At 37.3% G+C, this 12,292-nt stretch overlaps 1 protein-coding gene across 27 annotated transcripts in view; it reads left to right on the plus strand.

Moving 5' to 3' along the window:
* TRDN (triadin) overlaps nt 1-12,292 on the plus strand; it is a 225,163-nt gene that overhangs the window by 185,615 nt on the left and 27,256 nt on the right. For all 27 annotated transcript variants that reach the window (XM_059467562.1, XM_059467539.1, XM_059467542.1 and 24 more), the window contains 6 exons: nt 839-865; nt 1,948-1,995; nt 6,392-6,436; nt 7,161-7,178; nt 8,794-8,841; nt 9,714-9,734. In XM_059467562.1, the coding sequence (XP_059323545.1) occupies nt 839-865; nt 1,948-1,995; nt 6,392-6,436; nt 7,161-7,178; nt 8,794-8,841; nt 9,714-9,734 (207 nt within the window). The remainder of the gene's footprint in view (nt 1-838; nt 866-1,947; nt 1,996-6,391; nt 6,437-7,160; nt 7,179-8,793; nt 8,842-9,713; nt 9,735-12,292) is intronic.

Below are 12,292 nucleotides of genomic sequence, written 5' to 3' on the forward strand. Positions count from 1 at the left end.
CAACAGCTGCGTAGCAAAAGTCAAGAAGAAAAATCCAGCTGGAGGGCTGGGTCTTGACATTTTGCTTCCTTCTGCAGAACCAATAATGGCATTGGGTACAGCTGCCAAACTCTCATTTCTTTACCTGAGAAATATTGTCTTAACATCCATGGAAAGTATTCATTTGGTTTTCAGTTTTATGTCCTCTGGGATTTTTTTTTTTCTGGAAAAATGCAGAAAATGAAATGGCACAAAGTTTAGAAGTCACAGCACTGAAATCCTTTGGATTAGAAGTGGTCTCATGAAGTTAATGAACATTTTCAAATGTCTTTCTGCTTCTTGGAGTATCACTGAAGCCATCTGAAATTCATTGCCCTCATAGAGCAGGTGCAATTGTCAGGGTCTGTCATCTTTAGACTGCCCTAGGTGTTGTTTCCTCACTCAAGCTAAAATTCATTTTCTGTCTTTGTCTGGTGGAGACCTTATGGTCTGAATTTGCCCTGTCTCTTAGTGGGCACTAAATAAGGTAAGCACCTTGCTTAGCCAGGTAGTTTCCCTAGGTTTGGTGTATGGTCAGCATTTAGAGAGGGTGACTCAGCCCTCAGAAGAGGTGCAGAGCCTTCCAGGGATGTTTGTACCAAATTTTGGCTAAATGAGGAATTCACGATGCCTGTGTTCCTTAGCTAAGTGTCCCATTTATGCATCTGGGGTGGACAGTGTAGGAGACACAAAGTAAGTGCTGCACACTTCAATAGATTTCACTGAAATTTTATATGTCTAAAATGACACTAAGAAATGAAGTAAATTCTGCATCACAGCTACAAAATTATTAAAATATGCCTTTTTTGTTTACTTCCAGCTACCTCAGAGAACACGCATGAACACAGTAAGTACCAAGGCAATATAGAACATGTTATTATAATTTTCAGAAGGAAGGTATTTTCTTATTTTTACAAAGTTTTTGCAGCCTAAGCTGGAATTCACCAACGCAAACTCACACAATATTTTGACTTATGACACTGGTTTTCAATGACTCGCTCTGCTGATGCAGGACCAGGTGTGTTTCACAGGTTCCAGTTTGCATGGAAACCCTTTTCCAATTCAGCTGAGACCCACCTATGCCTTTTGTCTCCATGGCAGCTTCGCACTGGGAAACAATCAAGGGGGCCACAGATGGGGAAGGATCTCTGCAATTCTCTTGCCAAGTCTCTGGCCCAAGTTTTAGAGATTTATTTCTTGGTATGCTGCAATGCTCACCTGCTGCACAGCTTAGACTTCAGAGCTACAAATCAGAATTAAACATACTTTTAACGTGCCTCTGAAATATTTTCTGTATTATAATGTTGGGATCTGGATAGCACGCTGTTTTTAAATAGCACAAAATTGCATACATGTTTATGATGATACAGAATAATATCCTTTATTATTAGTGACTCATAGTATATTTACGGGATCCCCATACTAGCTAACGTGAAGAAAATTAGCTCTAGTCCAGCCAAATCCAGGACAAAGAGAAACATGAGAAGCTTTTTTGTCTTTTCCTTTATGAAGAATACTGAACACTTATTTGTCATTCTTTACAAGAAAATCCCACTTTGTTTTAATAAAATCTGCCATCGTTTCTATATTAAACATAAAGGAGGAATTTTCTATACAGAAGATCAGTGATAGCAATCACAATTAGTACTAGAAGCAATTCATAATTTTATAAATTCTATTATATTTCTAAAAATCCACAGAAAATAATTAAACCACATTAAAAAGTTTAAAAATACTTTTAATTATTTTAATTTTATAGGAAAAAAATAGCTCAACATCTTTTCTTGAGAAATATAGTTATCAATTCTTCTCAAGTCTAGCAGGAATATGTAGTGCAAAGTTATCTTTTTAAACTATAATGGGAATCTTTTCTTTTTAAAATCTTCTAAAAACTAAAAAGCCTTCTAATATAGGGGTTCTTATTTTCAGAGCATGAACGTGCTAAACGTGAAAAAGCTGTCTCTCAGAGCAAGCCAGGTAGGTTTGGTGAAGGAACCTCCCCTTACACCCAGCTCCACTTAATCAGGATATGTGTGATCTGCAAAACTCGGACACTTCCCTGAGCTGGGCACAGGTGTTTTGCTTCGTGCCACTGGGTTTTTTCAGTGTCTTGGAGAGGAACAAATATGAGGGTGACATTTAACTAAAAGGATTAATCTGTCACAGTTTTTGACTGTTCTTGTGGTTTTTCTCACTGGTGTAGCAAAAAGCACTAGCAAAACCCATTTCCCAGAGTGTGATGAAGGAGTGCTTTAATGCCCTGCACTACATCAAAGAGGTGCACTGGGAATTAACCCTTCTCAACCCTTTCAGTAAATTAGTTATCACATTAAGTGAGTGTGGGCCCCCCAAAAAAGAGAAGCTACAATCTCATTGAGTACACACTCTGCAGCAGAGTCAGTCTCCAGCTCCTGAATCTCAAAAGTAACAGGAGCTGAACTAAGAATAGCAATACTAATCCTGGGCTGATTGTGCACTTGGGTAAACTGTTAGTAATGCCTGGCTGCTGTGAGCAGGACAAAGCGTCCCCCTTTCAAACCAGGGTTCTGTTCTAATCATGTTTTTTGAGGAAGAAGGCCCTAAAGGACCCGCAGCTGGGTCTGGTGTGAATTAACAAGACTAAGAGGGTAACCTCACAGAAAACTCAGCTACTGATGCTTAGCTTACATCACTCCTGAGTGGTTTTCCAGTCCCACTGCAGAAGCAGTGGGGACTAGAAAGCAAGTATCCACATCCCATTGACCTTTGCTGGAAGTGCTGCTGTTTGAACTTCACATTGAAATGAAGTGCTCATGAATAAGTGATCAAATAAAACATTTAAACCTTATGTGTTCAATGGTAAGTAAGGAGGCTTTATTTCATTAATTTTTCCCTATTTTTTAAGAAATAAACTTCTCCTATGTATTTAGTACTTTTCTCATTCATTTTTCTAGTGTACAATAAGTTGTAAGTTAAATATTTTCATAGACATTTTCAGGTTTCTGGAAGCCTTGAGGATCTGATTTAGTGAACGTGTATTGGTTTTGAATCAATAGGGAAAAAATATTTCCCCTTCTTTCAAAGACACATAGGCCAAGCTTTTCATTTAACTCATTGATCACTTTTTGTGTATTAACAGCTAGTAGAATGTTTCAGGCATTAGGTGAATTCAGCCAAAGCAGGAACAAGGAATCCAAGCTTGGTGGCCACGGTGGTGGCCAGAAAGTGAGCTGCCTGGAGGGATGGCATGACCACTCACCTTTCCTGCTAAATGAAATCAGTCCTGCTGCACAATTAGCCCAATCTCATCCACATAGCTGCAGGAAAATAAATTTCCTTGGTAGGGCATTCTCGAACATCAGAGCCCTGTGTCACAAACCAGTGTATTGGACTGATTAGGATTTTACTCTCGCATGCTACAGCACACTCCAGACCCCAAGCCCTTGGTATTTAGGTGCTTGAAGGGAAAATAAATAGGAAAATGCTTGCTAAATTTCCTTTAGCATAAAATCTCTATTCTCAGATGATAAATGGTTGCTTTGGAGAACAGTGGCTGTTTTGAGTTTCACTTGATGACTGGAAGTATTAATCTGCAGGCACTGGTGGTAATAGTGCTTCTGCCTGCTGTGTGCCAAGGAGTGCTCTTGGGTTAACAGCTTGAATTATAAAAGCTTCATTCTGAACAAAACAGTGGCCTTCTTTTTCACCTTGATTCAGTGCAGCTTCAAGCCATTTCTCTTATGCCTCCTGCCATCAGACTTAGAAGTATCACATGACTGAAATACTATAGAATTTCAGAAAATATATTGATCCCATAGGGAAAAGTTTAAATTAGAGTGTTTTGTGTATATCAGTGGAGGCAAGTAAAGCAAGGGAATCCATTCCTGATGTAATTCTGCTGAAACTGCCTGCAATATGCAGAGAAATGTTTACAGCCTTATTTTTTCCATTTAAATTAGGTACATCAGGGAAAAAATTAATATTAATGCTTGTAGTGCTGCAAAACTGGAGCCCTGCAGAGCAAATAAATTCTCTTCAATGAAAGATTTCAGAACTTTAAACTTTGGGCTCACTCAAAATCAGTATTTTTTTAATATTCACAACGTTTATATTTTTACTCTCTGTAGCTTTATGGAGTCCTCAAAATTGTTTAATTTTTTATTTGGGAGACTCCCCATGAGATGGTAAAAAAAAGAATACAGGAAAATTTAGAACTATTACTTCTGTTCTTGGCAAAATAATATCTATTGTCCTCATCATATGTTTTTCTCTGCTTTTCCTCATACTGAATGTGGCGAACAGATCGATTTTATGAAGCTTCCTGATGTCTTAAAGTGTATTCCCTTCTAAGATAGCTCTCCTTAAGTCTGGATATTCTACTCCTTCAGTTTCCCTTCTGGCTACAACCAGTGGCTGGAAACTCAGAGAAAAAGCAAGCAGCCACAAGAGTTACTGTGTTTATTCCCATATGAATGCAAATCCACAGGCCTGTCCATGTTTCAAGAGAAATTCATTCTGAGAAGAAACACTGCCCCTACTTTCAAATCAATCAGATGTGCCATCCACTCACAAACTTATTTCCTTACTTATTTCCTCACAGACTTGTTATCCCAGAGTTACAAAGCAAACATTGCCATACATTCTCAACAGAATTAGGAAAGGAAAAATATATTATTTCATGCTCAAAAGTGTCAGGATAAAATCCAAAGAAAGAGACCCCCTTTTATTTTTACTTGTCATTAATGCAGGGCATGTTACAGGGCCATTATTTAAAGGCAGCATACCAGGTTTTCTTCTGTATTGTCACATAGAAAGTTTAATGTCTCAATCTAAATTAGTGAAATAGATTGTTATATATTAAAGCTCCTATAACAGCAGAAAAAAGGACACTTTCTCTCAATAAGTTGCATCTTCAAGCTGCTGGTTGTGCTATAAAACATTTCTAGCTCTACAGACAATCATAATATGGAGGTGAGATTTTTAATTCATGGCTTTCATAAGAAACTGACAGTAACAATAGCTGAGTAAGGGCAATAATAGTGCCCTAAATTTAATACAAATCAAGAGAAATTAAATTGACACATACTAGAAAACAAATGAAAAGCATAGAAATGCAGAGCTATGTTTACTTACCAAATAATAGAAAATATTAGTAACCAGAGAGCTTTATCCCTCCCTATATTTGACCCCATCAGTACTGATTTTCTGCCAGAAATAGACCAAACAAGCAAGAGAAGGGGACCAAGAGATGTCTGCCCAACCTGACCTCCACACAGTCATTGTCATCCTTGATCTGATGCCTTCCAGAGGTCTTAGTGGAAAGGAAGGCAGTGGAAAGAGGCAGTGGCTGCAAACTGCTTTCAGCAAGAGGAATGGCAAATATAGTCTGACTGTGTCTTAAGCATATTTAAGAAAAATTTAGGAATGTACATGATTGTTGAAAGGTAGAGTTTAGGAGGGGAGCTTGAATTCAATTATGGAAAAAGACACAAAATGGTGTTAAGTTATAAAAGGATGAGGTAGGGTGAATTTGAAATCAACCACACGGGGCAGAGCAGAAATCTGAACATAAACATCTCAGTTTCCACCTGACTGGGGCATTGGGAAGGTAAAACAAACCCCACTTGATCAGAAAGTGTAATCCCACCAAGTTATGTGGAGAAGAGGAAGTTCAGGTCCAGTGGCCAATGTTGACATGGGTCTACATCATCTGAGAATTGTGCTGAGCAAATCCACAGGCAGCTCAAGAGCACGTGGGCTTGGGCAACTTTTCCCATGAGATTAGAGAAGTTCAAGGCTGCTCCTGTGACAGATGTCCAGCTAGGCTGAGGTAGGTTTCTCCAGTAGTGGGTGGTATGAACTGGCATTTCAGACTGTCCCATGTGTCCCTCTGTGACCTGTTATGTGCTTGGACATCCCCATACCTTTTTTCCATCTTCAGAGTGTAGACACATGAATACCTCCACCCATGTTTGTAGTTAGTCTTTAAAGTTCTGGAAGATATTTAGTTGTTCTTCGTGTTGTTTAATACCAAGCTGTTGGACTCAGACGTTCAGGAAGGTGCTGTTGGCAAAGGTGCAATGGATGCAGGAATAGGATGGCTTCTGCCTGAGTGCCTGCCTGAGAGATGCTGAAGGGTATGCAGCTGCTTTCTGGCAGCTGAGACATTAGGCCCAGTAATTTACTTTTTCAATGAACATGATCTCACCATGCAGTCAGAACTCATAATGCCTGCATGCTGTTTTACAGTGCTATAATGGGATAGTGATGGTGAAGACATGCATTTATTTTATCATTGTGAACAATATGCATAATATCACCTATAGAAATATATTTCCAATTATATGAACCTGTGCTAACACATCGTGATTTTAATGCTGCTTTCATGATACAGAGGAGAAAATGAAACAACAAAAGACAACTCCCACTGAGAAGTCAGGTAAGAATAAGTGATTCTCCCCTGACTGATGGAGGGGGAGGGGGGTACTAAACACTATTCAGCACTCATCTAGTGTAGTATATTTGCATTGCAATATTTTTCACAGTGTTTTGAAATATGTAACTGATCACAAAGAAAAACCAGCAGAGTGCAAATTGCAGCTTCTGTTCTATTAAGAATTGTCTTTCCAATGATGAAGACAGGTCAAGGTCTTTCAGCTCCTTAGCTGCTTGTTCCAGCCTGTCATTAGCCAGAGCTGGGCTAATGAAGTGAGGTCTAGCTGTAAATCAGACCTCTGAAAGGATCCCAAATATAGGGATAAATCACCAGATGGATTAGGACTTTGGATCAGTGCTATGGAGAAAATGTTGTTGGGACTAAACTCTAAATCTTTGGGTCATATGTGTGATTAAGAGAGTATAGTTTTTTAATGCAATGTCGGCAGGAAAAAAAAGTCAAGTAACAATGAGTGTTCTAGAAGCTGTGAAGTGTCAGACAAGGAATTAGAACATTCTCATCATCACTGGCAGTCAACACTAAGCTGTCTGAACTTTAGGGGTTTGAATGCTGTGCATGCCCGCACAAGTAGGGGAAGCTAAGAACAAGTGAGAACTGACTCCAATAAAATGCTTGAATGTTAAAAAGAAAGGGGGGGGGGAAAGAGTTTATTTTTTCTTCTTTAAGTATCTAACTATTACAACTTTATCTCTTTTATCTTCTGTAGCCCAGGCAAAGCCAGCAAGTATGCTATTCTTACCTTAATTAGAAAAATTCCTGTAAAATTGTTGGATACATGTATCTTTTTTTACTTTTACATAAGAAAGCATGCCCTTGGCAATTTCTAGTTTTGCTTAAAATTATAGTGTCTTTATCACCATGTCTCCCATTCCTTTCATTTAATATAATGTCTTGTCATTACTATTTAAAAGCCCATTTGACATAACCAATTGCTTCAGTGCAGGAGTGAATTCATTCCACACTTCCCCTATCAAAAGTCCCATCAACAAAAATTCATATAGTAGTTAAAGTCTTTTAAAAACCACTATTAAAATTTACCTGACTTGAATGAATGCTCCTGCTAAGTTAAAGAAAAAAGAGAAATTAATAATAACTGCATCCTGAATTCTTCTCAGTCTAAAAGGATTCAAGAGAGTCAGTACCTTAACTTACCACACAGCCTGCTTATTGATTGTCTACACCTTTCACACCTTCAGAATGCAGATTCAACTACAATAATAATAATAATTTAAACTGTCAATTAATGGCCCAAATAATTAAATGATCAAAAAAGTCCAGATGTGGGAAATGAATCACTCTTCACTGAACCAATTTTTCATTCATGCTTCATAAAAGCGTTTCCCATTTGAAATTCCTTATGATGTCTTCATCTCAGCATTTCTCCACTTGCCCACCTGAAATCACAGCTACCAGGAGTTCAATTATTCATCTGAGTAGCAGAAAGGCTGAGGCATATTGCCCTTTTTTCAGAGGCCATTCACACTTTCAGCACTTTCCAATTTACAGCATGCTTTTGGGTCCTCATTTCTCAAAAGGAAAAGTGATGCACAGTCCTTGAGCTGCGAGAACTTCACCTGGAAACAAGGCCAGGAGAGCTGTCCATTGATTCCACAGCCATAAAATGCAGTTTCCACTGTATAGCTGCTACTGTGCTATGAGATCTGTGTGGTGGGGTTTTTCCTAAGTCTGGCTTTTGTTTGTTAGACCTATTAGAAAAAAAAAAAAAATCTGCTTCAACTTTTCTATTTCCAGCAACATAACATAAATTGTAATTTTTTCAGGAGTAATTATGAAGTTGAAGGATGGGAGGAGGGGTAGGGAAACAGGCATGTGGAGATGAGATGCATTTTCCACGCCTAAATATAATTTCTTCATATGTAATCTTATGTGTCCAAGACTTTGGGAATTCTGCTCAAGTATATCTGAATCAAGAACAAAGGATGAGTGAATGGTTGCTGAGTTTACTCTGCACTCTCCTTTCTAATAATAAAAATTAAAAATGGATAAAAATTACATTTAAGAAATTACAGAAGACCCTACTAACATATTTCTTCCTTAAGACACATGCATGACTCTTAGTAGATTAATACTAATATTTGTGAAGCTTTGTGCAGTACTAATGAACTTTGCTATTTTGTGGCAGATCCCTCAGTGGATAATCGTTTAATAACCATTCATTTGTGGGTTTCTTTTTCAAAATAACAGCATGAAGCAAGAGAAGGGGAAAGTTTAATCCTGAAAAAAATACATGCAATTCTTCTAACCAAAAAAAAAAAAAAGTGCAAAATGTAACTGAGAAGCATTATGGCAATTTTGTTATGCTGTTGTTTTTTGTTTAGAGCATGAAGCAATCAGACATGAAAAAGATGTTCCCCTTACAAAACCAGGTAAGCACTCCTGCATTTTATTTTGCATATTTGTTTTGAAAATGTTATTTAAAAAAATAGTGGAAATACAATTGCATATGACCAATGTCAAAACCATTGTCCTGTGATCTATTTTGATACATAGAATGGCCCTGACATGCCATACCACAAACTAAATAGCACAGTACATACTTGTAATGCTGGTTGTCATTTTAAGATATATGTATATGTACATATCAAAGGTCAAATTTCTGCCTCCGTAATTCCATTGATGTCAAAGGCATATGTCAGCAAAGAATTTGAACTGCTGTCTGAAACTGCTTACTTTAAATGGTTCCATTTTTCTAATTATTTGGGGGGATCTGCCTTTCATTTGGACTTCAGAAAACAGATAACCTCCCAGGAAAAGCAATACTTAAATTTTCATCCATTGCAGGTATTATATGATATAGTATTTAGATCTTGATCTGGCACCATCCATAATCTGTGGTAAATGTCTCTGATATCACAGCTCACGCACAATTGCACTTGCACATGACAGAGCAAAATTGATGCTGGTACAGGAAGGAGCACTGTTCAGTTTCACTGTGGACTGTCATCATGGTTTTAAAAAATGTCTGCTCCATGCTTCTTCATGAAAGGAAATAAGAAGAATTAAAATTTTTATTGTTATTAGTCATCCTTTACTCTAGCAAAACAATTTCGGTCCATAAATGAGAACACCTCTACTAATATCATTCATTATTAGATTGTTGTTAATTGCTGTGAGATTAGTAAAAATGTGTTTTGATACATGGAAACATCTAGAATAAATAAAGCCATTCTCTGCCATAACAATATTATGCCAAACCTGACTGTTTTGACCATTTTTCTTTCCTCTTTTTACTTCCCAGTCAAACCGAAAAACACTGCAAGTATGTGTAATGACTTATTTCTTATGGAATATAAACCTTCTTTTCAGATGCATGTTCTCTAAATTTGCATTTTTGCAATTTTCTCATGTTAGATAATGCTATTTTCTTGCCTATTCTCACAGATACTCTTGTATTCTGTCTGCTTTCTGACAGCCAAACACAACAAAATCAAGCACATTTATAATGCAATATTGTGAAGATGCAAGATTCAAACTGTGTTTGCAATTTTTGCTCCCTAGAAAATAATGTAAATTACACTGGTAGCAAAACTGATATTCTAGTGGGTTTAGATGAGTGTGGATGTATAATTTATATCTATGCAAATATACTGTTTATTGAAAACAAGAAAATAGCATGTAGCCTAACTGAATTAGACAACCTTTTCCTTAATTCTTTTACCATTTGGAAATTACTTACATCATTAATTCACTAAGCACGTTGTTGGCCTTGTCCCAATGAAAGCTTTTTTTAATAAAAAAACCTAAATTAAATTAAAGAAGAGAAAGAAATATTTCCAATTTAGATTAGTTTTAAGGAGGATTCAAGAGGAACTTGTCGCATTGCAAAAACTTCCACTGAAGTCATGGGATAATGTCCTTTTTAAGGTTGCTTTTAAGGAAGGCTTCTGAACAGATGAAGACTGGGATCTATGCTTATTGTGGCACATTATATACTGAAAAGCATGATCAGACAAGAATCAGAAGGACAGTGTTTCTACTGCGTGCTTTGAATTGTGAAAATGCTGAAGTGTGGACCTTCACAGAGGAATTTAGCACAGGATCTGTGGGGGCTTTTTGGTGCTGTGCCTGGCATTTCAAGACCAAACCACATGTTATTCTGGTGGAAAGTAAGCTGACGACAAGGCAAAGCAAATTCACTTTAACTTTCCAGGCCAGTCACCTGTGCTAGGTGCTTAAAGTTAGAGAGGATGAATCCTGCTCTGAACTACCTTTAGGAAAACAGAATTACTCTGAAACCCAGATGTAAAGTGGAAGTGTGAGCACAAGGTATCTGAAATGTGCTTACACTGAAGGATCTCCTTCAGCCCTGAACTGTAATGTTCCATTTTTTAGTTATTATTGCAAAATTATTACTTTCTGGGAAGCTATCCATGGGCTTATTTCCATTTTTGCCAGTATTTTAAGAAAAGTTTGCTCTATTTGATTCTATTATCCACTTTTGCTCAGTCTTGGTTTCTCTGGATCTTTTTACTGACACATAATGTCTTCTGCAGTGATTTATCTGAGAGACCCAGTGATGGCACTCACTACTGTTAGAGGCTCATCACATATTTAAGTGACTAATTCCTTATGCTTTCATCATAAACATCACTGTCTACAATGCTTTTTTATCGAGAGCTATATTACCCTGGTATATTGTGGATATAAGGAATAGCCAGGATATTTTCCCTTGACCTTTGCAGAAGGATGTCTGTACCACACTCCTGAGCTTATATTCTGCTGCTTGAAATGATTATAAAGGTTAACAGTACCTTTAGAAAAATGGAAAAAAAAAAAAGGAGAAAAAAGAAAAAGAAGGAAAAAAAGCAGAAACAAGCAGACCTATGGTCATTTACAAAAGTAATCCTCTATACACTGCCCCTTTTTGAGTAAACCATCCTTGAATAGATCAAGATTAAGATTTTAAACACCAGAGCTCTCTATTTCAATTTGATTTTCTCCACTTAAAGGAGAGCACTTAGTTGGATCACTGCCTTCTTTATTTATAGAGGTCTATATAGCTTTGCTTCATGTATTTCTTAGTCAGGTCTGCAGTGTACTTACCATAACATGAATGTAGCTGTCATGTAATTCAGTATGAGCAATAGACACAAAATACCCACTGATTTTGGAGTTCAGGTCCAGTGGAATATAGAATAAATTAATATATTTGTCCTGGGCTGAATTCATTCACACATTTAATCTTGCTCAGTCTTATTGGAAAAGCAAATGTGGTTTTAGTTGCTAAAGAAATTGGGTCATTAGGGAATGCAGGTATAAACAGAAAGACAAGGCTGAGTTTGAGAACAACCCAAATTAATCACACAGACAATTTCAGAGTAGGAGCTTGTTGCCATGGTCTAACCTGTAGGCAGGTATACATCACACAGTCACTTACTCAATTTTAAAAGCAATTAGTAAATCATCTTATTTTCCACTCTTTCTGTTTTAGTGTGCAGGAGGGTCTTTGGCAGCCATTGACCATGCATCAAACTTGAATGTGTAATGAAACAGAATTTACTCCCTGCATACCGACTAATGTCTCACAAATTGTGAGACATTACCTTGAACAGAAAACAAAGCTGGTGGCAAATCTTACATATGCAGGAATGCCAAACTGTACTTTGCAGTCAAGAGGAACATGTAGGCTGATACTTAAAAAAGACCCTAAGAATTGCCAAATTATATTCCCACTTAGGTTTAAAATGAAAGCTCCATAATAGGAGTAATATGTGTCCCAATGTTCTCAGAGTAAGTCAGAGTTTGTTGATGCATTGAGAATAGGAAATGGCCCTTACATTTCATAAAACAGAGGGTCAAACCTACTGCCCTTCAGGT

This window comes from Ammospiza nelsoni, chromosome 3, assembly GCF_027579445.1.
Source record: "Ammospiza nelsoni isolate bAmmNel1 chromosome 3, bAmmNel1.pri, whole genome shotgun sequence".
Classification (NCBI taxonomy): domain Eukaryota; kingdom Metazoa; phylum Chordata; class Aves; order Passeriformes; family Passerellidae; genus Ammospiza; species Ammospiza nelsoni.